General features: G+C 44.1%; 1 protein-coding gene across 2 annotated transcripts in view; it reads right to left on the reverse strand.

The window, feature by feature from the left end:
* Positions 1-521: 521 nt before the first annotated feature.
* Positions 522-27,460, reverse strand: part of REEP1 (receptor accessory protein 1) — a 65,768-nt gene continuing 38,829 nt past the window's right edge. Inside the window, exons 6-10 of one of the 2 annotated variants that reach the window (XM_053939859.1) lie at positions 25,359-25,409; positions 19,405-19,573; positions 13,592-13,627; positions 5,183-5,322; positions 522-3,174 (exon numbers count right to left, since the gene is read on the reverse strand). In XM_053939859.1, the coding sequence (XP_053795834.1) occupies positions 3,103-3,174; positions 5,183-5,322; positions 13,592-13,627; positions 19,405-19,573; positions 25,359-25,409 (468 nt within the window). In that variant the 3' untranslated portion in view covers positions 522-3,102. Of the gene's footprint in view, positions 3,175-5,182; positions 5,323-9,529; positions 9,576-13,591; positions 13,628-19,404; positions 19,574-25,358; positions 25,410-27,460 lie in introns of those variants that run through there. The other variant, XM_053939858.1, reaches the window with a different exon arrangement.

The raw sequence follows: 27,460 nt of genomic DNA on the forward strand, positions 1-27,460 counted from the left end.
TGGTAAACTGGGGAGGTCATTCACAGGCCTGTTTACCACAGACCACCTCCAGCTGCAGTTTCTCTCCCCTCAGCCTCAATTTTATGTGCTTAAAATAATGCATGTTTCACTGGAGCCTTGGGATGGGTAAAGGCTGTTTCCTAGGGCTGGCCTGTTCTCTTCAGAGTTCCACTCTCTCAGCCCTCTCTGAGACATCAGGAGGTGCCTGCCTGCCCTACAGGACTGATGGTAGGGGCCAACTGCCTGAAAGGCCTCAAAACTGGGCTTTTTAAACTAAGCCAGATCTGCTATTTTAAAACCATCAGCTGAAAGATTGCTTGATTTTAGGAGGGGAGATCTGGAAGTGCTCAACCAGCCTGCGCACTCAAAGCTGGAACAGGAAGGGAGCTGAGAACTGCTCCTTTCCAACACAGGCCTAGAAAGCATCCATCCATCCATCCATCCATCCATCCATCCATCCATCCATCCATCCATCCATCCATCCATCCATCCATCCATCCATCCATCCATCCATCCATCCATCCATCCATCCATCCATCCATCCATCCATCCATCCATCCATCCATCCATCCATCCCATCCATCCATCCATCCATCCATCCATCCCTGCCTCCTCTCCTGCACACCCCGGGTTGCCAGGAGGGGTCAGCAGCAGCGCAGGAAGGCGACTCGCCGAACCGGGCTCGCTCCTTGGCAGAGGCTCCGGGGAAAAGCTGGAACAAAAGACTTCAGGGTGGTTTTTATCCGGAATGAACACACGCAGCTGTGACACCGAGCTGACAGGCTGGGGGCAGCCCCTGTAAACAACCTGTGCGAGGAAGGTGAGGAATCAAAGCGAGTGGCCGCTCTCGTCTGTACAGAGCACTGGAGCACAAGGAGCACAAGTGCACGAGGTCAGGCATTCACATCTGTCTATCTATATGCAAATATACAGCTCCGTTGATGATACATTTTTTCTTTTCCAGAGATATGAAAAGGTTTATTTTTCTCATTTATACAGTGAATGTTTTGAGAGATATAAGGCAACTCCCTTGTCAACATTTCACCTCAGCACTTAAGAAATGCTAAACAGTCAAGTTTACAGTAAAACAGCAGATTAGACGCACATTAAATAGTTTTAGTGAGAGTCAATGTTAATACGGCATGTCTGAGATTAGAACTTGTCAGATGTTATGCAGCTCTATGTTGTTTGGGTTATTTGGCATAATTGAGTGCAAACTTGTCAGCTTCTTTTTTATCTTACAGCAGCCCATTGCATAGCAGGGAAACATGGCTTGCTTGCAACAGGATTTTATTTTCTGCTAACAGTGCAGGCAGTTTTCCTATTTCTTTTTAATGTTAGCCAAAAGAAATCAAATAAACTCTAAAGCTGCTTAGAAGTAAAAAACATAAGCTTAGCTTCTCAAAGCTTTTGCTGAGTATCTTCCAGGGACCAACTCTTCTGCAACTGTTCTTTAGACAGGTTTGTTTGAGTTTTTTTTTTAATTTACTTTCTGAAGAATTTTTCAAAATTTGCAAAATATGACTGAATCAGCACATGAAAATAAAATTCTCAGGTAATGAGGCCAAATACTGTGGCAGACACAGGAACCACCTGCTTGATTTTCCATTTCCTAGCCAGGTCAGATAAACATTTCTCTGTGTGCGTAATTTTTTTCTTTCTTCCCCACACATGTAGGAAGCTGTGGGGGTGACCTCAGGGATCCAGCAGATGGGCAGCTGGGATATGGACGCACACCCGGCACAGAAATGGTTTCAAAGGCCACTTCAGAGTTATCTCCAAGCCTGGCACACTCCAGCTGGCTTTTGGCACCCTGGCCTGCTGCACCTGAGCCAGACAAACAGTGACACCATCGAGCCCCTGTGCTGATCCATTGGTGATGGCACATCCTACATAATGCTAAATCTTTTTCTAGTCTACGTGACAGGTCCAAGAGCAAACACAAAGGGTCATGTAATTAACTTATGTGTGAATCTCACATGCTCAACACTTACAAGAGACACCAACTTGAAGCACAAATACACAAACCCTACCATGTCTTCCTCTTCTTTTATATTTCCCATTTATATATGGATACAAATAAACCACTCAGTTTGGTTCTTGTGGTTCTAACCAAACTCCACGCTACAGGAGAAATTCCAGGCTTCCAAAAGCAGCTCAGACCCAGCACCCTCCTCTGCTCATGCAAGCAGAACAGCAGCCCCTCAGCAGCAGAGCAGAGTGCTGGGACTGGCACTATTGCAGCAGGGGAGAAAGGTGTGGTTTTTCCCTGGAAATGCATCACTAAAGCGATTCTAATTTCTGTTGCTGCAGATTGCTCAAGCCTGGCTTGCTCACACTTTAAAACTCGCAGTAGAACATTGGCCACAAATGGTGGGATTTAGTTCTTCTACGCATAATTTTCCACAAAATACTCTCCTGTCTCAGGCTGATCGAAATTAGGACTCTCTCTTCATTACATCATTGAAACAATTTTTTTTTCTCTTGCATATCACTTCCTCATCCTCTGTAAGTGGTTCTGTCTCTGTGGGTTTAGCACAATGGTTTTCACAGAACATGTGATTTACTTGCAGAAAAACGCAGTTGCAGCTCAGCTTTCACTAACAAATCTTGGACATTTTGTACAGTCAGAGTACTTTGACATTTGTTACATCATTCACAGTCTTGAGGAGGAAGGGAGGAAAGAGAAATCCATGGGTTCTGCAAATCCACTTCATTCATGATAAAGCCATAAATAAATACATTGTCGATGTAGCATCATGAGTAATTGATTATTGTTGTTTCCTCTGGGCATTCACAGAGCAAGAGCTATGCAGACACAAATGAAACTGTAAATGTACACTGTGGGTGGGTGCACACTCTGCAAACCAAACCAGGACCCCTCACCTGCAGGTGCCTGCCAGACTGTCCTACCCACGTCAGGGACAAACGCCAGCAGCGAGCCACAGAAGGATGCGGAGAGAGGAGGGAGAAAGGCCATGTCTACAGTGCTCTACATCAAAGCACATCCATCCCACTGCTGTTTCCTACTTTATGAATGAGTAGCTCTTTAAGGCAGAAGAGAGACATTCTGTGGATCTTGGTGCTATTGGCTCATTGCACTCACATTGTTTCAGTGGCAGAGGACGAGGTACTTTTCTTCCTGAAGCGAGGTCTAAGGGTCCTAGGCGGTGCCTGCAGAAAAGCAAGACAAAACTTCAGAGGCATAGTAAGAAACATCTTTTTTTTTTTTCTTACAACTCACCCATTTTTGTGGGACCTCTGTGGCAAGGATCCTCTTCCAAGCATGAAGTAATGCAGAAGTTTTGGCCCTGAAGATCAGTAATGAATGGCCAGCTGAGGGACAATCTCTTTAAAAAACCTGTTGTATACCCAGGTTACATGAACACATTCCCCTCTGGTGCTTGGTTAGAGGTGTGGGTAAAGATTGCTAATAACTCAACAGTTGAAAGAGCCAGGTCAAACTGGTGCCATTTACAGCAGCTCATGGATCTAGAGATCAAACTGGTGGCAAGAAGCCAGCTCTGATGTCTCCCAGCCCATCCTGCCCTGCCCAACCCATCCATAGCTCCTTGGAGGGTACAGCTCATGGCATTACAAAGCTGAAGGGTTTCCCAAGACACCAGGCCTGTAATTCTGATGAGGTAGAACTCTTTAAAATCACCCTCTTGCTTGGGAAAGAGGCCAGACAAAATCTGTTGAAATTATTTTAGAAACCAGCTATTGGAATTCTGCTTTGTAGTCAGCTGGTGCAGAGCTTTTACAAGGAGCCCTGACTGCCCAGGAGGAGGCAGACCAACTTCATGAATTTGGTTTCCTGTGGTTGACTCTGTTCTCCAGACTCAGACAGACATTAGTTAGGCTAGCAAACAAATGAAAGAAAAAGCCCTAATCTGCAGTGCCTACTTGTCTCAGAAGAGTTCTAGTGTGGCATTGTGTCTCATGAGCTTCACAACAAGAAATGGTTATGAGATGTTGTAACAGGGCATGGATTCTCAGTGTGGAGGCCTGTCACTGCAGCAAGTAACACTGCAAGGTGTGGTAGGCTCTTCTACTCCATTTACATAAACAGCCAAAGCCTTGTTTTCTTACTAGCATTAACCTATATTTATCTGTAAGGGCCTGACAGGACCAAAGCAAGGACTTTTCTGTTTTATAGGACTTTCAAACCCAAGACCATGCCATGTTTCTGCATTCCCATGATGCAGCAAGGTATAACTATTCACATAGACAAGGGACTGCAGCATGGTGAGATTTTGTTTAGCCTCCACTAAATCTCCATTTTTTCTAGCTTGACCACAAACCAAAGTAGTTTCTCACAGAGATGGGATTAATCCAACATTTCACCCCATCTTCCAAGCCTGAAATCTTATCCCAGGTCCCCACAGTGAATCCCCAACAGCACAACAGATCTGGATGGGATGGCTGTGGCCAGAAAGCACAGCTGGAGCAGAGGTGAGGAGCAAAGCTGCTTTGTAGAGCAGTAATGGATCCCACACCACACCTGACTCCATAGCTGCTGGCTCCGAGTAGCTCTCTGCAACCAGGAGCCCAGGGACCAGACCACTAGAGCAGCACCTCCTGCAGCTTGGGAGAAGGCTGCTCTTGGGGAAACCATGTGGCTCTTAAAGCAAAGCTGTCACTAACTGCACAGCCAAGGCTCTTAAATGGGGCATGAACAGCTCTGCCTCCATTGGGAGGCCACTGGACAGCTCTGGGAGTAACTGGAGAGGCTGCACCTTTCCATGGCTAGAACAGAGCAGCCCAGACTTTGGTGAAAGCCCCCACAGGTAGGACACCCAGCAGAAGGGATTGCAGCTGCTGACCAAGCCACACCGCTCCGCTCCCTCACGCTGAGCCAAGGGAAGGAGGGAACCAGCTCAGCTTCCCACAGGTGGAGATCTCAGCTGCTGGCTGTGGCTCCATCCACCCTGCCCAGATCTGCAAGTCTTTGCCTACAGCATCTCCCACAGAGGTTTTATTTCCTCCATAATAAAAGGTTGCAAAAAATTTGGCAGATCAGAGTGAGATCTGCATTTCCTTTAGTTCTTTTGTTTCCCTGAAGCAACTTAAAGTGTATTTAGTGAGTTTAGACCAGAGAGAGGTGTTTGTTCAGTTGAAGATTCCAGCTGAAGGATCAAGGAACATCATAGAAGGAGGATACTTGAGAATATGGAAGTACCTCAAGGGGCTGATCCTTCTTTTTGGGCCTTTTGTTCATGGATGCACAATCGTTCTCTTCATCATCTGAGAACACTGAGCCTTTTGTTTCACAGTTTGTCTCAGCTGGCTTCTCATACCTAATGTCCACACTTATTTCACCTATTTAACACAGCCATTTGCAGCCTAAATGCGAAGACAAGGGGTGAGGAAATCAGTGATGGTTTGATTCACACAAATGTCACTCACTGCAAAGCCATGCATCTTCCAGGGATTAGTAGACAGAAGGGTCACACATCACACTCTAATAATAGCAGCTGTGGGGTTAGAAATCAATAGGGTCTTGTTTACAAAGCCATTATAAAGTCTACTTTGATTATTTTACATGGAATTGAGATTAAATTCACAGCTTCTGCTGTTTGAGAGGTTGACTCTAGAAAGATTTTTTTTGTTTGTTTGTTTGCTCAGGGATAAATGAAATAACTGATCTATTGAATTGCTGGTTCCATCCGTAGCTCCTGAATTTACTGCTTCCTCTAGAAGGCTCCAAATGGGTGTTGAAGTCCTCTGTTAAGCACAGAGAGACCTGCCTGGGATGCAGAAATAGGAAACACAGCAGCACTTACAGACTTGAAACTGAGAGTGGTCAAGGCAAGCACTCAGTCTGAGATCCACTGAACTTCTCAAAAAGCTTCACCAGGTACTGAATGGACCCTCATCGAGTGGGTGTGTTGCTGGAAAACCAGTGCAGGGAAAAGTCTCTCTTCTGTTGCTCTGGAGTAAATGTGGTGGAGCACTGTCTCTGCTGATGTTCCTGAAGGCAGTTTATGGCCTCATAACTTCAAACCACAAACACCTGGTGGTTCTTACCCTGGTAACTTATGGCACAATCTTTGTGGGACTGGTCGTGCTACACAACACAATCCATTTGCTGCCTAAATACAGACAGCAAATGAGACACTATTTTTAATGGCCAGCCCAAAGCAAGAGGTACAGAAGAGGAAACTCAACATGACCACTTTTCCTGCTCTCCATAGTTTCTTACCAGCAGGGCTGGAGGTTTCTCTGTTTAACTGAGAGGGCTTTTTTGATTCTGAAACATGGTAGGAGTTTTCCTGCTCTCCATAGTTTCTTACCAGCAGGGCTGGAGGTTTCTCTGTTTAACTGAGAGGGCTTTTTTGATTCTGAAACATGGTAGGAGTGGAACTATTTCCTGTTTAGCTGGCATTAATCAGAATTTCTGGATCTGTACTTTGTTGCATGAACATACATAGAAAAGTGCTTCTTGTCTCAGCCTGACTGTAAGAGTCTGCTGGACCAAAGACTGAACCCCAAAGACTGAAACCAAAGACGATTCTTAAACATCTAATACTTACTAATTCATTTTGATTCTTAAAGCCCAAAAGAACTGAATTCTTTGACAGCTCTTTCAGTTGCTTAACAAACAGAGAGGAAATGATTTGGCTACAGCAACACCACAAGTCACAAGCAGGTCACTGGGGCTCTCCCCAGTGCCAGATTAAAGTCAGCAGCTAATCACTCTCAGCCCACAGGATGCAGCTGCTGCTCGAGACAGCAGCCTGTGCACACCATCCTCTGGCCACTGTGCTTCTACCCCTTTATCACCATTCACATGGGCAGGCTGGAAGACACCACTGCAGGTCTTCAGGAAGAGCTGGAAGTTGACTTTTTCCCCAGCTGTACTCAAGTTGTTGATAGTCACGTTGCAGAGAGGCCCAGGATAATGCTGAAATATTTTTCTTCTGTGTAGGACTGTAGTGTGAATACTGAACTGTGGGGAGAATTAAATGTTCTCTAGATCACATGGCAAAAGAATACAGGAATGTTTTGGTTTACTATTTTATCCCTCCACTTGGGAAGTGATATATGCAGGAGCAGCCTAGCTTAGACCCTCTTGGATGTGGAAGCTGTTCTTTGCTGCCTGCCTAAGCCAAAACAAAATTCAGTCAAGTTTAGTAGAAGTGGGTCAGAACTTCTTTTAACGGCCTCACTGAGGTTTGCACAGTGGCCCAACAACACATCTCCAGCTGTGTGCCACTGAGAGCAGACAGGGGCTTTCACCAGGGAAAAAGGGCTTTGAGTGGGACAGGATGGAGGGGTGTTGGAGAACCAGAGTTAGGGTGGTCAGTGACCAGAGTGAGGAGACACTGGCTGCTGAGGCTGAGTGAATAGAATCATGACAATGTGCCCTGCTCCCATTCTACAACCAGCCACTCCCCTGGAAAAGGAGACAGAAGGAACTGTTAGCCTGATAATGCTTCTGTGGATCCCATGGTTTTGCAGCATACATTGCTTTCTTCATTACTGTTCTCTCTCTTAAATTAGATGCTGGGCAAAAAAGATACCCTGCAAGCTCTGCCATCCATGTCACCTCCACAGCAGGCACAGTCTCCTGCAGGGTTTTCCATTCTCCCCATCAGTTCAAATATCACATCCATGTCCTGAAGCTGCTTCCATGAAGATCAAGAGAAGAGCTCGGCCTCCAAGCTGGTGCATACTGCTTTGATCCCTGCAGCTGAGGTCTGAAAAGTTCACTGGAAGTTGGGCTGATGCCCTCTTCTTCCCTGCTCCACGTCATTGTAAGTGGGACACTGAAAACCAGCCAAATGGGAACCAGTTTAGCTTCAGCCTCACTGAACTGGAAAAGGGAAGATGGGCTCTCCTAGGCTTTTCCACTGCTTTTCTGGCCATTGCTGAGAAAAGATCTTTGATACACACGGCACTTTCCTTACGACCTGGAACAAGAAGGGAGGACTCCCTGCCCATCCTGCCTTGGGAAGGACATCTGTATTGTGAGCAACCCAAGCTCGTGTTGATCTGCCAGAGTTTGGGGTGCCAGCCTTTGTCCCACATTTGTGGAAGCCTTCTGCTGTTGTGGGATGGCAGAAAACTCATCTCCAAAAAGCAGCTGCTGTGTGAGCCCCAGCTCTGAAATTGTTATTTTTTGTGAATATGGTGATGACATGATAAAAAACGGATTTTCTGACACCAAGAGAGTGAGTAAAAATGTAAAGCAGGGGTTAATCAGAAGAACAAACACACATGTCAGAAACTGCTGAGAAAGGAGATGGAGGTTTAAAGTGAATGAAAGGGTTCTGGGACACCAAGGTTTGTTACCAGAGAAGGTAAAGATTGAGGAGCAAAACATACTGTCAGGGCTGGAACATGCATTTTGAGGACAGCACTTGGCCTTGGGTGACCTCCTGTGTGTTTCTAAGAGCCATCTTAATGATCTGAGGCTGTGGGGCCTCAGGTCACTATCAGGTGTCCCCAAAGCAGCAGAGTCAGCAGTGTGTGCTGCTCCAGGGAGCAGCCAACAACCCCAGGGACTGTCACAGCCAGGAGGTGGCTGTGTGAAAACACAGATCATACACCAGACCTTTGCCCTGACTCTGTTTGGGATACTCTCACTCCCCATCCCAGGGTGGGCTGTGTTTTAGGTGTCTCCACCTGTTACATTTATGGCTCTACATCTTTGTGTGAAGGGGCTGAATTGCTGCAGAAGTGAGAAATGGGCTGGTCTTCCAGGACTAAAGCTGCTGCTGCCTCTTGCAAACACCTTTTCAGTGCACAGACCAGATTACACTCCTGTGTCCACTAAAGCAAGACAGAATCTGACTGTAAACAGTCTAAGGAAACAGATTATTCCAGTTAATTTCCTTAATTCCAGTTTCTATCATTCCATCATAATTCCTCCCAAGGGAACTGATACAACCAACACGTTGTGTGGGAAGCCTGAAAATGGGCACATTTCAAGTTAAAGTAGATATTTGAGTGCTCTGCAGAGTTGGGATCTGAGCAGTTAATGCAGCTCAGGGAACAACCCAGCATGGACCAGGAAATTTAGGACCAGATCATTGCAACCTTTGATCTCTATGATTCAACAAGGCTAAGAAATTTCACTTGCAAAACTCTTCCTAGAGCAGTATGTGGGATTCAGCAGTGTGCTGGTTTTTTTCAGCAATTACTTTGGTTCAGACTCTGGTCCATGCTGCCATGTAAATGTGTAACAAATTCCTGTGGATTTTCATGAGTACAACAGGACCTGGCCCACTCTAAGTGCAAGTGAACTTTGATCTAGATCCTCTGAAAAATCTGGACACTTAAGTACAGTTACAGTGGGAACCAGGCAACTTTGACATTGGAACTCCCCTTATTTTGCCAGGCACAATACTTCTTTCTCCCATCGCTTCAATTCCTCAGGAGCAATGGGAAAAACCACAGTCACAGACTACACAAACCAAGAGCGAGGTATTGTATTATTGTAATGGAAGGTAAAGTCACTCCAAAGTTAAGCCTTTCCAGGGGATCATTCATATAAAGAGGTTTGCACACCACTTTATAAGCACAGGAGAACAGATATTTATTATACGATGACCATCAGCTTCTTTCCCCTGCAACAAAGATAAATTCACCATCATTTCCAAAAGACATTGACCCAAGACCTGTACTTCCCCAGCAGTTTTCATTGCCAAACCAAGGAGTTAGGAGCAGCCAACTACACCAGAACACACTGCCCAGGAGCCACCAGAGGCAGACATCCTTTCCAAAGCTGGAGTCAAATGCAACCAAAGCAAACAAGCCTAATTACATCAACAAAGTCATCCGTTAATGGAAACACATCCCACAAATGAGTGAGTTGTTAAGTGCTAGTCTATTCCAAACACCTCAGAGGAAAATTCATGCAATCTGTAACACTTACATCAGAGTCCCATAATATTTACATAGAGAAAAAGAAAGAATAAACTGTTAGGAGAAAACATTTGGGTGCAGAGGGGGAAGGAACATTGTATCAGAACACAGAAATATTCATCTTTGCTTTTATCATACCTGTCATTCAGCTGGAGTTTATTAAACAACAATTAATGTTTTAACTTTCTGCTGGTAAAATGCAAATGTACTTAAAACTACTGATTTTCTGTGAATTTTTTTACTTCCCTGAAGTAACCAAAATACATATGAAACTATTTTTAAATCTCAAAAAAGAAAATCACAAATTGCTAGTCAGAAATACCAGCGCAAAGTGAGGCAAACCAGCCCTGTAAAAATTTGCTTCAGTATTTAGTAAAGGGAAATTTTAAGGAACAAAATGCCTAGAGCAACAGAAAATTGTTGCTTGTTCTTTAAGTTCAACAAGGCTAAAAAAATATTCCCCGAATGAGAGCTGGAAGCAAAATTGGCTAAGAACCAAAATAAAACCACCTACACCATTTAATTGAATTAGTTCAGAGATGTACAATCAGCCCCCTTGCCATAAAGTCAATTAGTGTTTTTAAAGCATTTTCCACTGTAATAACTTATGTGCACTTCTGAGGGTTGGATTCAGCTAATAGACCAATAAGGTGATTTATTTAAAGCACAATTAAGAGGATGTCCCATCGAGGTCCTTGGTGAGCTGCACTGCTGGTTGGTGGGATCTGATCTGTCACCTTGTAGAGCACAACCCTGCAGTGCACACCCAAAACAGACCCATTCATCACAAATGTCCCTGCACATTTCTTACACTGCCTAAGGCTTCTGATCAACATTTTAGTATTAAATGCCCCCTCAAATACTTGCAGTCCCAACAATTTTCCTGATATACAGCTGATTCTTCAATTCATGAGAGATACATTTATTCTCTGCAAGAATTAAAATGGTTTCTCCCTCTCAACCATGCCCCAGGTCTTTGCAACAGCACCTAAGAGACGTTAGTTGAGAGAACACCACCAAACATAATTTTGTTACTTCTTAAATGCTGGTCCCAAGCAAGACTGTTTAACATTGAACAGCGTTTAAGCATTAGCCAGGCACTGCCAAAAGACAAACAGGTATCCCTGGAGATTTTCACTCTGTCCTCTCTGAAAGGGAAAAAGAGCTCTTACATAATTGTACCACTGTTCCTGAATGCTGCAGCCTGACTTTCCACAGAACACAAAGGAGATAAATCAGAAACTCGGGTTAAAACCTGGAAGGAGTTCCACCAGCAAAGGTGGAACTGGCCTGGAACAAAGGCAAGAGGAGCTGGCATAGGAGCTGTCAAAAAGATGTGCTGGAGTACATCTGTCAAACAGGCTTGTGCTTTAGTGAAGCTGCCCAGAGCAGAGGAGGATGAATGTCCTGAACTGCATCAATGCTTTGTCATGTGCAGACCATGAGGCCAGTGGGAATGATCCAGCTGGGCAGGAAAGGGCTCTCCTGTGGAGCCAACAGCTTCAGCACAGAGAATCCCACCACAGGTGACAGGGACAGTCCTGCTGCAGAGCAGAGGAGCCCATCAGCACCCAGCCCACCACCACTGGTGACAGGGACAGCTCCAGCTCAGGGGGCTCAGCCTGGCCTTCAGGCCCTGCAGAAATGCACACTCCATGGCACCTACAGGCCTCATCCTCCTGACACCTTCTCTCAGGGTATCATCTAGGAGCAGAATGCTTGGACTTCAGTTCCACCAGCCTGTGCTCTCCTAAGAGCTGAGGAGCTTTCTGTGAGTCAGAGAGTGAAATAATTAGTTTTACCTACAAGAGCATTAATGCAATTGCTCCTGCCAAAAAGACTGCACCAAGGCTCTAAAGCAGCCTTTAATATCCCTGCTTGAGGAAAGACTTGACTATCTGCCCATTTAGATTATAAACTCTTTGGAAATGAGAACTGTTATGATGGGACTCTGAAACTGGCTACACTAAAGTTTGCACCAAGAGAAGGTGAGTGCCAATAGCTGAAGGCAACTTCGTCCTAGCTAAACAAAATTAGATTCTTTCTTCCCCCAGCTTTTTGTGGCACTGAAAAATGTTCACATTATGTAGTCAGCTCTCCAAGCTACCAAAGATGCACTTACAAAGGAGCATTTTAATGGCAGGCCACTGTCTGAGAGTGCATTAATCTATCTATTGCCCCGGAGACAGAGAAAGGGCAGCCTGTGGAGACAGAATGAGCCCTCTATGACCTAGAGCCTCAGCACATCCCCATTGACATGGTCTAAGGGACTGGATTATGCTGGAGAGGGGGCAGGAATAGTAAAACAAGCAGATGTGAAAGACAGGGTACACAATTTCAACAAGATACAAATTACTTTGTGTCCAATTCATAAACATATTGGACTGATAGCTGCTTTAGCATCATTAAAAGACTTTCCTAAGATTACCTCATGACTGATAAGCCCAAAAGGATTCAGTGATTCTTTTTATAAATAACACTTTGAAATCAAATCCATAAAATAGGTTTAGGTTAAAATTAGAAGAGTTCTAATAAAATGCCCTGTGTTTCATAGTGTTTCATAGTTGTTTCAACAGATACCACCTTAAACATGCTTCATTGTCCTGCACAATGGCACACTCACCCAGAAAAGGAAGGGTAACTAATCAAATATGAGGGTGGGTTTGCCACCCACGCAGGGTGCAAGGAGGCTGTGCCAGGCTGGAACCATCGGGCTCCAAGCACCAACACTGCACAGGGCTCTGGCACCAGGTGCAGGGCTGTGGGAAGGCACAGGTGGCTGCAGCACGGTGGCAGCACTGTGATCCTTCAGTCCTTCTGCTGCTGTCTCCAGGTTGATTAGTGTGCAAAATACACAAAAAGCACACGAGATGAGAAGAAAAGGAGTTAAAAGGTTTAAAAGGTTTTTTTGCTTCCACCAACATGAGACACTGCCAGTCTGTATTTCTTTTTTTCTCCCCAGACAAGCTGCTTGGCAGTCCCATCCTCTGGCATGCCCAAATTGGAGTTCTCCCACTCCTTTCATCTGTCACTGGGAAAAAATGCAGAAGTGACATGTCTGGGCTCTTAGCAACCGAGCTAACTGGCACAGCACTGAAAAGACCACCAGCAGCTAAACCATTCACTGCACTCTGACGTTTGTAAACACAACAAATGCTGGGGACAGTGGGGACATTTTTCAAAAATGCTTCTGCCAGAGACTGAATCAGGGAGAGTCAGTTCAAACCTATTTTGTCTTACCAGGGTCTGCTGCTGGGATTTGCTACATACCCTGTTCACCCCAAACACAAACGTCCTCTCCACCAATGGAGAAACATGTGCCAATCCTTAGGGAACACAGCAAAACAGGGCTGGGGCTGATGAGGTTTTGCTCTTGCTGCATTCCCAGTGGATTTACACCAGCACTGGGGGACACGGGGCAGAGGAGTTACACTGCACAGCAAGGACATGGCACATCCTCTAGAAGATAAGGGAATGAAGTTCTTCTCCAGAGGAACAATCCCCATCCTTGGGTAACACATGTCAGTATGGTGAGAAGCACTGCCATGAGCACACACACAGCTCCCAAACCCGCTCACAGCCTGGCCTTCCCCTGCTTTGCCCCCCTGGTGTTAGGAAACCCAGTGAGCAAGAGCATCAGGAGCAAGCCAGGCTGGGGAATGCAGCCATGCCCAAAAGGGATGCATGGATACCAGGACACAGGAAATCCAGCACTCACCTCTGAGGAGTCGGCATACCGAGCAACACGTGCACACTGAAAGAGGAGCTGAGCGTTAGGAACTCGTTGGTGAAGCCACTCGCTCTTAGAAAACACTTGGCACCATTCTGAAGTGCACTTCAAGGCCCTGGTATGCACAGGGAGATGAGTGACTGACCAGCATGGAGCACAGGAATGTGCCTCATGCCAGGCTGTGTCCATATGGGTGTTAAGGATGAGGTTAGGTTCAGCTCCCTGGTGCAGTTCTCAGACCACTGAACAGAATTAACTCCTGTCTGGCAGTGTGGATAAGCAAAGGGAGCATGGATGCATAACCCAGTGCAAAAGGCTGTATGATAACAAACCCAGGGTGCAATACTGGGATTTGTAAGGCTATGTGCCTGGATTCTTTCAGTAGATTTAGAATTCTTGTAGAAGTCTGGCTGCTGCAACCACTCACACAGCTTCTAAAGAAATCTATCCACACATCCCTGAACTTCCTAAACCAGGAGAGCCCTACAGGAATTAATATCCTGATGGAATTGCCATAAGAATGAAAGCAACCAAGGGAGTTGCATTGCACCCTTCAGTGAAAGCAGGTGATTCATAACTGTTCATGAACATGTGAAGTTTACAGCTTCATCTTGAGCACTTGAGCTTCATCTTGAGCTCTTTGTGTTCCAGGAAACAGCCTAAATTTCCAGTTTGAGCCTTTCCATTTAATGCTCACAGTGGCATCAATGACTCCACATTAAAGAAAGTTTTTGAAGAATAAAAGGGCTTGAGCTCTGCGTGATATTTTTTAGTTATGATTATCCTGCACTGGAGACACTGGAAGTTCTTCTATAGTTCCACAGTCATTTTAAAGCAGCACTTTAGTGCTGAGCAGATGTCTCACTGTCCCTTGCACTCTGGCCTCCACCTTCCTTGTCCCATTGCTGATGCCTGTGCTGCTGCTCTCTACTGGCTTGAGGACCTGACCCAGGTCAAGGGCAACCTGGAAGCAAGATATAGCATTTAACTTGAACCAATTCCTTGACTGGGGTCAGCATGTAAAAATAAGATTTAAATGTAACCAAAGGAAAAGACAGATGGGCCAGAGGCAAGCAGCTGGGTTACACCCTTTCAGTGGGAGTGCTGCCTCTCATTGGCTGGATGCTGCTGTGAAACTATGGGCTTCCTCAAGAGATCTGCTGTGGGTTCAGCCTCTGATTTTACACAGAAGGAAGATGATCACTGTTTTATGACAGTTTATTCTCTGGGAGTTCAGACAACATATATCTGGGTTGTTCTCACACATCTTTCTGGTTGATGGGGACTGACTCCCCAAACATATCCTGACTGCTGATGTTCCCCCACCTTTGTTGTGAACTGCAAAGCCTTTGGTCCTTCAGCACAAGACCAAAAAACCAGCTTTGATTCTCTCCTGCTCAGAGGAATGGAGAGTATCAGAAAGCACACTGTCCATTTCTGCTTTGAAATCATTCCAGATAAGAATGATCTTAGCCTGGGACAAGCTTAAGCAGAAAGAACACTGGGTTTGGCAATACAGAGGATGGCTGCATTGTTTGTGATCATCTGCCCCAGGCAGCATCAGCTCTGGACACTGACTGTCCTGTGATGGAACACAAATCAGGGTAATACTATAAGGTTTAGAAGTGCAAAAGCCCCTGTTAATAAAGACAAGTCTGTATGTGGATTGTTACTGGACATTTGCCAGAACAACAGCATTCCTTTGAAAAATATTTGTAAATATTGTTCTGGAATTTACAGTTTTCCATAACAATGCATAGCCACATGACATTTACAGTTTCCAAAGGAAAGAGGCAGTTCTGCCTGTGGAAAGGGCACAGGTTGGAACAGGCACCGAATCAAAATGTCACAGTCCATCATCTGGGTGCCAGGAAAATAAACTGAGAGATGCTGAACCAAGAGTGAAGTGAAAAATCAGATGAAGAGGTGGTGGGCCTGCTACATGGAAGAAAGGGCTCATAATGTGTCCTTGGTGCCCATCAAAGGAAGGTGTGCATCTTTCCCTGGAGCTGGTGCCTCATGGGATGTGCTGTTTGTGGGGTCAGCAGCCACCCACAAATCAGGGCAAAAGCAGCCTCTGCCTCTTCACATCATCTGGGTGTGGCTTTTGACTGGGTGTGGGGAGGAGGAGAAGGGTCTTTCTGTGTGTGAACACACCAAGAGCCCACTGTGAGCTGAGCAGTCCCACTCCTGCACAAGGACCATCCTCACAGCAGAACTGCAATGGACAGGCACCACTGAAAGGCAGCAAAGACAGCAAAAGGTAGAGGGGGCAAAAAAGTAGCAAAGGGTAGAGAAAAAGGAGCAATTCCCTTTGTCTCTTGCTTATCTATTTCTTGGCCTCATAAGACACTCTTCAGCAGGCAAAAAATCCCCTTTGCTGTATCTGTATGAGGTTGTTACAAAATGGCAAACTCTTCACTCAGTACTTTGTGTCAAGAGGGGATTCAAAGAATCACAAATCCATCTAAGCAGCACCATTCACGTTACAAAAATAACAACAGTGGAAACAAAACAGGCTGAGTGTTTGTGTAGCCTGGTCCTACAGCCAGCTTTTGGCCACAGCCACAGCCCACTGGTGTCAGGAGAGCCTTTTCTCACGCTTCAGTAGGCTTGGAAACATGCCCAAGAGTTGTGAAACCAGAACCTGAACCACCGCTGGTGCTCACAGGAGGCTTTAATACCAACAACTCTGAATTTTAGCACAAATTTTAGGCAATAGACCTCTTCCTATCCCCCTGTCTTTCCAAAACACTTTATTTCAGATATCACATCTGCTCTTAAACACAGCAGTCACACAACAGGATTGGAACCAGCAACACCAAGTTCCACACCACGTCTGGCTGTGTTTCCACTGCTCAGGGAATGGGACCCATAAAAACAACTCTAAGCTCAACCTAAAGAGCCCTCTCTTCTCTAGTGGGGTCAGCTCTCAGCATCTCCATGACAGGTCCTGTGTGATGACAGGGGTTTAGCTTTTATTGGCTAATTTAGTTATTTTGCATTTTTATGTTTTATGTTATGTTCATTTTTATGTTTGCTATTTTTATATTCAGACATCATTGTTCCAGCTATACCATAATTCTAACCATATGAGTTTCAGAGCTCTCATCAAAAAGGGTGGAAAGGGTGGTTTTGGTGTGTATTTCTTTCCTGAGTGCTTAATCTAAAATTCTATAATAGCAAGGCTATTACCCCTCAGAAACTGAGCTCTGCTGTGTTGTCAGTCAAAGAAAACACACCAGGTAAGAACATGGCTCTGTGTTTTTCACTGTGAGCATAACCTTTAAGTCCAGCCCTCAGCTAATCCCCTTAATTAGTGTGGTCACAAAGAGATCAAGGAGCAGGCACAATTCTAGCTGGCAGCAGTCAAAGACAATCAGCATAAGCCTCCTTTGAATTATCTAAAACTTTAGGTTTTGTTTTGGGAATCATTATCCTTCTATTTTAAGGTTTCTCTTAGAACACTGGGAATGAAGCATTTACAGAAGGAAAGGGTAAGATGTTTCCCTTTCTTGTTGTTTTTGTTGTTTTTTTTTTTTTAATGTTGCTAATATAATTTGTGGATTTGCAGTGGGACTAGAATAGAAGGAAAAAAAGAGAGGGAAATACCTCTAAAAAGAAAAAAATATCAAACCAAAATTATCTACTTTAAGTCTGCTTTGGGTGACCCATGGCTGATGTAAGAGGTGATAGAGCACCAGGAAAATAGAAGTACCATGCAGGTTCTGTAAATCACAAGTTTTCTATTTAAAATATGAACACACTCATGCCAAACACATAGTCTGGGTCATTTTTGATGACTCCATCTGATGTCACATCGACTACGTCCCACTATTTCTAAAGCAGGTAAAAAAAAGAGGAGTTCAATGTTTCTGTGAGGCAGTGGGGACATCTGACAGGGACATTTATGTCATCTGAGGGCTTAGAGACAGGAGAAAGGGCTGTGTGTCTGCTGTTCTGTACTGAGTGCTCATGCACATTCTCACATATGCATACACTGCAGGTATATATAGCACACTAATGGGCAGAGGCAAATTCTGTCTATCCCTTGCTTATGTCCAGCTCTCCAACTAAACAAATATGAAAGGTGGAATGATGGAACTAAGTCTGGGCTTTGTGTGCCTAGAGCAGTGTCATCTCACCAGAATATGGCCCTCAGGATGTGACACAGCTTGGTTGACACATCACAGTCTTACACACACACACACACAACAGTTGACTCTGATCAGTTCTCCCCTCCAGACATTTTGACTGCACACAAAACGGTGCCCACATGAAACAGCACAAGGACTGAAGGGACCAGAACTGTATCTTTCATTAATGTGATCAAAAGTGAGAGCAAAGCTCGTGGCTGGAGTCTCCCACCACCTGCAAGAGGAGTCTGTATTCTCCACAGGTGGAGAATTAGGCACCTCAATGAAATCACCAAGTGAGATGGGACAGATAGAGGTCTTGGAAGATTTTGCAAATTTGTGCAGTTTCCATTAAAAAAATTAAACCCAAAATCTCAAAATACTTGAATCCAAAATTCGTGATAAACACTTAAGCTGAGTTCAAAAGATTTATGAACAATTTTCCAGAGATTCATTCTGAGAGATCCTTGTACACTATGGATACAAAACCAGACCAAAATAAAAAACTCTTGTGTCTTGAGATGGGGGTTTGTGGCCACGTGAGCTGACTTCACTGTCTCAAGAGCAAAACTACAAAGGCTGCCCTACTCAATGTGGAATTAAGATAACTAAATTATGGTTTATTGATGTCATTATTTATTTTTGTCTAAATATGTGGCTTTTTAAGGACTTTTCTGTTCCGTGTGTGAACACTTTATTTTCAGATTGATTACTTCAAGAGAAGTGTACACAGGACCTTATATAAAGATGAGAATAAAACCACTGTGCACCAACATTTCAGTTTACCCATAAAGAAAATGTATTCAATAGATAATATTTTAAAAAAGAAGAAGTCTGATTCACAGAATTTGTAAAAGGCTTGAAGAATACTCTTTAGGAAGGATGAGACAAGACATTTCTAATACCATTCCAAAACTAAAGCAAATTAGAAGGGGTAGCAACTACCCAGGCTTGAAACACTGCAAGTGTTTGCACAGACCTCAACACACACAAGTTGAAACTGCTGAATTTCTGACTTGCCAGCATATGTTTCACAAGCTACCAAATGCAACACGCCTGCAACTTTCCATGGCTTCTCATCACAGCACTGGAGTTGAGTGATCTTTGGTGGTGTGTGGGAATCCCAGAAACCATCTGGAGCCACCTGCTTGGGATAACCCTCCATGTCTCAATTTTTGAGATCTAATCTGCAAAGTTATCTCCAATTACATGTTTTGGATTTGGACTCAAAAAGATTTCTTTAACCAAACTTGAAATAAATTTTTTAACTGAATCCTCAGGAATGGATCTTATTTACAGCATGATCTTTCTTCCCTTTGTTATTTCAGAATTACAAAACAAACCACTGTCCTTAGGACACAGTTTTTTCAGCATGGCTTGCAGCCCCCAGCCCAACTTTCGAGCTCAGGTTGCAAAGACTGAGTCTGGCTTCTCTGAACACTCAAGTCCCATCCTTGGTACCAGCCAGGAATAGTAACCATCAAATGATGCTACTGTTTTTTTTCTCCTAAGTGCCAAGAGATTCAACAGCATGTCTGTGTCCTGGGAATTCTGGTCTGCACTGCCTGCAGTCTCCATTTCTCTCTGGTCATGCCAAGGGCATGACTTCATTGAACGGTGTGATATTCCAGACAGCAAAACACTGAAAATAACACTGGCACTTACCTGAGCTGCCAGTGCCTTCTGATGCACTTCTGGATGGTTTTGGGTGGCTCTGTTTGCTACTTGTTCGTACAGTGACCGAAGGAGGAACAGTGCTGCTGCTGTCTCCACGGATCGTCGAGAGATCCTGCATGCTAAAGCTCCGTAGTCTCTCAGACAGGGCTCCCTGTCCCTAGTTAAACAAGCAAGTAAATAACACCAAGTTAGATCCAACATTTTGAGACTTTTTGCTCTCTTGATCATTGAAATCCATCAGGACAATAGGAAAAGAAAAAAAATTGTGTGGTCTAGTAACCTAGAGATGACCAAAGGATCATTCCCTCTCTTGGCTCTTCCTTTTGGAGTGGTTCTATGGAAACATCTCTGATTCTTCATGACCTGAGCACAGAGCAGCCTTGGCCATGTGTAAAGGAGCAGGATGTTGCTTTATCTTTCTAGTAGGTACTTTTCTTCACTAGGAATGAGTCAAACAGATGCTTGGCTTCAGAATCACAATTAAATGGCCTGCATCAAAATAACTCCCTTTTAAAGTTAACCATCTATGATGATATTCATCCAGCCACTCTCAGCAATACACACTTCCAGAGCACATAAAATTTGAAATTTTAAACTAATAAAAAGATATGGTTAAATTCCAAGGAATATAACAATGCTTTTTTTCATGCAGCTTAATGAAGAAATGAACTAATGGAATATTTTTCTTTCTTTTTAGACTAGTTTTCAATCTCACAACAAAGATATTCCTTGATGAAAAGAATTTAACTGTAAAGGATGAGTTGGTTAAGTGACACTTTCCATTAAAACTGCATCCCATCAAAAGGTTGACTGTAAGTATTCTGTAACCCTCATACTACACCACAGCCATAAAGTAGGAACACCAGCAAATTCAATACATACAGAATCATAGAATTTTTGAGCTACATTAAATGACATTCAGACTTTAAGCTATATCAAATGACATTCAGAATGTAAATTGCATAACTGATTACATAAATTATATTTATATTTAAACATTTTATTGAGGGGGGAGGATCTGAAAGATACTTCATAGCACATAGTCTTGAAAAAATACTGAAGTAAACACATAGAGCCTGAATCTAACATTCTTTTTGCAACTGTAAATTAGGAAAAATTCAATGGATGCTTTCACTGAGATGAAATCAGAAAGAAAGCAAACAAACAGTAAATATTGTCCTGTTTAACAAAAAGATAAGGTAACCTGTAGCAATTCACCCACCACTTCCATCTAGACTTGTATTTGTCCAAGCAGCACAGCCTGACCACTGCCACAGGACTTAGGCTGGGCTGGACCAGAACACATCACTGCTCCCTTCTGGGCTGCAGGTTTGAGTATCCTGACCCAGGGTGCAGGGCAAGGCCAGTGGAGAGCTCACTCTGGTGCTGGTCTGGCAGAGAGAAAGGACTCATCCTGAACACCTACAATCAAAGGCAAGACTGGACACATTCCTTGCTAAAGCTGTTGGGCAGCACTGTCTGTCCCCTATGCACTGGCACTGATCCATTGGGAAGGCAAAGCAATAATTTACCTACTGATTTATCAACCCCACTTCAGAAATTCTGCATGCACAGTAAAGGAAAATCAGTGCCTCTACCTCATACAAATTCCCCAGCACCTTACATTTAGGATGTGTAAGTAGAGAGGGCATCAGGTGCTGGTATCTACAGTCACTGTGCAGTCTGCACTTTTTAGATTCAAGAAAAGTGACAACCAGTAATCTCCAACTTTTCAGCCTGAAGCTTTCTGTACAAGAAAAGCGAGTTCAAACTTTCTTCTCAACTCCACATTTAGCTTTCCTACAGACTGTTACAGAGAAGCAGCAGACTTACTTTGCTCTTTCCCACTAGCCTATTCTACTTTTGAAAGCATTTTTAATTTTAAATAAGCTTCTTTGCTTATATACCAAGACATCTTATGTTGCTGATTTTATATGCATGGCAGTGGAGTCCTTAGAACTTATATTTTGCTAAACTCTCACCTCTGCCCTCACATTCTCCAGCCTGGCACAAGAGTTGATGCCTGAATCTTGGCTACTCCTGCCAGTGGCTGAGCCACTCTCGGGTATGTTCTCACTCCAAGAGGCATCTCCAGTTAATCCTCTTGGGCCAGTGTAAGCCACAGTTACTCTGCAAATGTTACTGGGCTGGTAACTGCAGTTGCCTTGCATGGCTGGTCAGCTGGGTGAGATCTCAGCTGCCCAGAGCTCAGTGCAGCTCTGGATGGGTTTTGGAGCCTGCACTGAATTCCTGCACAGACACCCTATTCTCAGTGACTGATTCAAAGCCAAGATATCCTACCCTGCAGCCTGATTACAGCAGGCAGATCTCCAGTGAGAGCAAGATGACTATTAAATAATATTTTGCTATTGCAGAATGACTGGCCAGCAAAGCCAGAGGGTTAGCAACTGATGAACTGTAACTTGAGTGCTGTATTCCTCCCTCACACCCAGCTCAAGTGTCAGCAGGGCTCAGGCTTTTCACCTCCCCCCAGCTGCTCTGCTCAGCCAGCTAACCCAAATTCCATTTCATTCCAGCCAGCAATTTATGTACGTGCAAATGAGTCAGGTCAGAGACAAGATTCATGTGTCAGACCAACCTGGCAGGGAGGATGAAACCAACACATAGAAAATGAAGAAGATGTGTTAATATTCTTGCAGTGCACCCTGTGATATAGCAGCATAGAATGATCAAAGGCCCCAGGAGAGCTTTGAAACAGGGACCTGATATGTGCCTGTCATCTATGGGTCTGTTACAACAGAGCCTTGAGCACAGACTGAAGCAGCTGAACTAAACAACTTTGACTTTTTCCATGAAAAAAAAAGAACTACAATTGCCTTTTCATAATTTTTGCCTTAATCTAACCTGAGTTCCTAACAGCAAAAATAAAGATGGTTTATAAAACAGGTAATAGCAAAATATTATTGTTACTGTTCCTACCATTCTATGAAACAATTTTTCTGAATATCAGAAATGGCAAGAACAGCAAAGGCCTGGGTTGAGTGAAGGCACTGAATACCTGTGAAAACCTGAAGTGCTCAATTTCTTTTCTTTCTAGTTTCTGCACCTTTGGCCTTTGTAGAGATAGACTTGATTTATTTGCTCCTAGAATACAATGTAACACTCACAGTTCCTTCCGAGTTACCACAATTTTACTTGGCCCCAAATAGAAATGTGACAGAAATTACCACAGAATGGGGATGGTTTCAGATTAAAATGGAAAATATTGTTTACCAGCTTTTATTTCTCTGCCACATAAGCAGCTGGTATATATGAAATCACAAACATTTGAAAAGCCAGCATGGTGAGGGTTTGCAGAGCTGTGTTTTAGAAATAAAGACTTTATCCAGATGTAATGTTTATTATTCCACAAAAAGACTTACCTTTTATTAGCAAAAGAAAATAACAACTTAATAGCTTTGTTTCTCAACAGAATAAATTCAGCACAGCACATATTTTGGGCTTTGTTTTGTTAAAACAATCATGTGGAAGATGAAGAGCAGCTGTTTGGGGGATTTTTGTTTACTGTGGTGGCCATGATGATGCAGATGTTCTTCCAACTGCTATAGACATGAGAGATATCCCAGGAATTTCAGCACAGAGGGAGGATCCAGCTCCTGAAGCTATGCCTACGCTGCAGCCAGAGGCATGTTTGCAGCACATCCCCACAGATCTGGGCTAGTTTTACCCTAGGGAGTGTGACAGCAGTAACATTATGACAGCAGCTGTGGTAACACCATTTCACTGTGTCAGCAGAGAAACAGCTCAATGTTGTTACAAAGCCTTCTGAAAATTGTGACTGGGAGGGCTGTGGGACTAAGGATGACACCACCTCTCTCTCCTCCTCATTGAACACCAACAATTAGCAGGATGATCGTGCTGGCAGTCTGGGACCTGTGTTTTCAGGACTTTAGAGGACACAAGCATGAAAGGGTGCTGGAAAACTGAGCCTTAACTGCCCTGGGCACAAGACTCCCTGCCTGGACTCAACTTATCCAGCTTCTCTTAAGACATGGACCATCCCTGTGGGCATGGCACTTCTGATTTTACAGTGAGTTTGCTAGACAGTGAGGTTTTGGGGAACACAGGTGGGAACAGGTGTCTCTCTGTTCCCTGATCACCACAGTGCATCTGTCCCCAAATCCCTCTCATCCTGCCCATAGGTGAAGGTACAGCACAAACTGAAAGTGGAGCTCTTCAGGCTTCCTTTGCCTCTTCTACCCCCCGGATCTACCAACCTCACAAGTTCTCTTTTTACAAAGAAAAGCCAGGGCTCAGTGCTACTGAATAGGATAAAAGACAAATACTAAAAAGGACATGGTAATATCACTGCACAGTCACTGCTATCACTTGGTATCAACCTTATTTAGATTCATGACTGCACCAACAGTTTGAGGGCATTGGCCACTAAGACAAGCTACAGAAGCTAATTTGTGATTCTAAGTGAAATTAAAGCTCCCATCCACATGGCATAATAATTAATGAAAGCTAATTTAAGTATATCTGCCTCATTTGGGCAAAATGACAGTAATATAGACATTCCTTCCTCACCCACATCTAGCACATTCTCTCCTTTTTGCTTTAAAGACTATGACAAAACAGTATGAAAACACTGAGCTTCCAGAGACAGCAACCTGCACGCTGCCTTCCTCTTCATGTTGCATCTCCAAAAACAAACATCAACCTCTCTGGGTCCAGAGCACAACCACTGATGGAACCAGTATTTGCCTGGATGGATCAGAAATACTTTCAAAAAACTGACATCAGCATTGTGACAAGCACTGTAAAAGGCACTCCATCAGAAAGAGCTGGAACTGTCTTAATTTCTTTTATCACTTTATAGTCAGTCTCTGCATTCCCATTTGAACCAAAACTTTTTAGAGGAAAATGCATTTAGGAGTCTGGGGAAAACTGGGCTTATATTCAATTGAATTATTCATTATAAATACTTCATGTATGTAGGTAGCTAAAGATAAAGTACGTAAAATTAAGCACAAAATTTAAAAGTCTGCAATTTATATAACAGCCCCATTGAATATGAACTAAATATAAACAAATAGCAGTGTCTAGATTTTATCATTCCTTCAGTCTGACAATATGAAAGAATTCTGCAAACATTATTTAGGCTTCAAAATATCTTTAATACCTACAAATTCCATTTTGCAGCTGTGGAAACTATGACACAGCATGACAAATCAGGAACCCAAAACTGCCAAGTCACAAAAGAGAAGCTTTTAATACAATCAGTGTTAATGCAGGATGGCCCCTCCTGGCCTTTTGCCTCTTAGGATCAGCAGTTAATGGACAAGCAAGGGAACACTAAGTCACACTCAGCACACTTCCAGCACAATCCTGAATCTGTTAATGTTCTCCTCTCTTTTTGCTGTAACTGTGGTTAGCAGCTCATCCCCACAGATGTCTGCATGCACGTTGCAGCCTCCATCCTGCCAGTGTCCACGACAAGGTGCAGGGCACGTTCCCAGGATGCCAGCTGTGGCTATGGTGTCAGCAGGACTGCCCCAACCACACCTGCCAGAGATCCTTCAAAAGCTCCACTGCAACCCCAACCATCCTCACAGGGATCACAGCAGAGGGAGAGAGGCTCCCTTCATCCATTAGTGAGAACACAGCAGCAAACACAGCAGCTTGGCCCAGCAATCAGCCCAGTTAAATGAGTGTTCCATGTAAAAGCTCCCTGCCTGGAGCTGGAATCTCTTCAACTGCCAGCAGAGGACTTGGAAGGCAATTTGCTGATGAGATCAAGGACAGGCTTTTAAAGCTCAGCACGCAGGATCTACCCACTGGAAGCAGAGCAGACAGCATTTGGCCTCAGACCAATCTCAGCTGAAAACAGTCCAAACTAGTCTAACAACTAGTCTAACAACTAGTCTAACAGGGAGCAGACATTAGTTAGGGGTTAGTAAAAGCACTCAGCAGATTACCTGCCCTTTTTTCTGGTCCCAATACAAGTGTAAATGGAGTAGCTGAGAGACCTAGCAAAGGGAAAAAAGAGAGCCATTGTGGCAACACACATAAAAGCTTTGAGAATAAGGTCTATTTGAAGCATAAGCAACCGAGGTGAGACATGAGCATGACACTGGGCACCATGTGCAGGGACTCACATACACATAAAAAGCAGGGAGACCCACCTGTGGACACCTCTGAAAACAGGTCCTCCCTTGTCAGCTTCCCCAGAGAGATGGAGAAACCACTCCATAACCCCAGCTGACAAGGTGTCACCTAACATGTGTTTTTAAAAGAGTAAAGCAAATTATAAACACAATGGGCTGCTACTCCACTCCTTGCACTTGATTGATGCTTCCCACTGGAGAAATCCTCAGTGTCAGGCCTAATAACTAGTTTAGGCACAGGATTATGTGAGGAACACGTGGCAGTCATTTCAGTCCTGGTGACTGACAGTTCTCCTGAGCAGGAGGGTGACAGTGGGGAATTGCTCACAGCAGTGAGCAGGAGTTTGCACACAGAAGCTTCCTCATGTCTGGCTGCAGGCAGGCCCTGAGCAGAACCATCACCTTTATGGTCTGAGCACAGGCATGAGTGAAGGAATAAATTGCTTCTGCCACCATATGAACACAAATATCCTACAAGCAATATCCTTATTTATGGCCAGGGCCTGCATGCCATGCCTAGTCTGGAAGAGCTATCTATTTAGAAATGTCAGACAGTAATAAAGACTCAAAGGGAAACCAGCTGACGTTAATGTTGATGGTGGAAACGTATTTTCATCCACCCTTTTTGTTTGTGCAGTTAATTTCCTCTCCGGGGAACTCTTTGTTATTGTTTCTCCCACACTAGTCTTCTGTATAAATTAATTTTTTGGTTCTGCTGTCCTGTGCATTCAGTGAGTGTTGCTTACTTGTTGGAGACACCAACCAAACAGCCAACATGAAAGAGAAACTGGAAAGAGTTACCTGGATTGTAACTCAAACAGCATTGGGATTCTATAGATTTGTGAAAAACAGATTCTTAAAGACTTCTGAATAAAAGATGCATCACACATGACAAGAGCACTTCACAAAGTACTGTAATCAGTGGCATACTACCATATATTTTAAGAAAGCCATTTGTTGTCCCTCTTTATTGGCGTAAAATAGCTCCAAGATCTTTGATTTTGGATCCCAAATGGAGATCCTTTAAAAGAAACTACTTTCAAAAGCAACAAGCTCAGCCCCTCTGAGATAACAGTAGAGTATTCCCAAAGGCTTCTCAAACTGTGAACTCTAAATCACTCCTGACCTCTGCAGCTCTAGGCCATGTTACTGATGAGGGCACATGATGTGGCCATCACAGATGTGGTGCTAAGCAGATTGGTCAGAACTGTGCTCCCATATGTTTGCTCAGCAAAGGAGCACTCTCCCTCTGAGCATTGGGATCTAATCATTACAAAGAGGCTTTCTCAAGCATCTTAAGGGAAAGGATCCTCCCCACCCCTGCCTCCCCTCTCCCAATTCAAGTAGAAGTGCAGTTCTCCACTGTTATGTCACAAAAGGCAGCATGTCTCTCCCACACAAGTATTTTTCTCCTGGTTTCCACAGTAAATAGGTCTAAAATCGCATGGTAAATTAGGGATCTAAATATTGATTTTCGGGCAATTGCACTGGCTACAGCAGCTGGATACTAAAAATTACTTAAAAGATGCTGTTTGTCTAAAGAGGATAAAGCCTAAATCATCACCAGCATTTCCCTCCCAGTGTCCTGGTTTAAAAAACAGCAAATGCACTGAAAAACTTCCTGATAAATTTCTTGGGCTAAAGGGCCTTAAGGTAATGAAGCTATAACCCTCCAGGGGAAGGTGAGCCCAAAGGTGGAAATAGAAATGAATAGAACAGAAATGCCAGCCCAAACAGGTGGTTTGGGAGCTGCTGAGGCTGCACTGCTGGGCATTAGTTAAGCAGGTGGATGCACACCCTGAACCCTCCTGCCTGCCTGTGTGCCTGCTCCTTTGAGCGATATGCGCAGCGACCGCTGGCTCCCCGCGAGCCACATTCCCCACGCTTGAGAGGCTCCTGGGCTGTTTCTCAGA

The sequence above is a fragment of the Vidua chalybeata genome, chromosome 4 (assembly GCF_026979565.1).
Source record: "Vidua chalybeata isolate OUT-0048 chromosome 4, bVidCha1 merged haplotype, whole genome shotgun sequence".
NCBI lineage: Eukaryota > Metazoa > Chordata > Aves > Passeriformes > Viduidae > Vidua > Vidua chalybeata.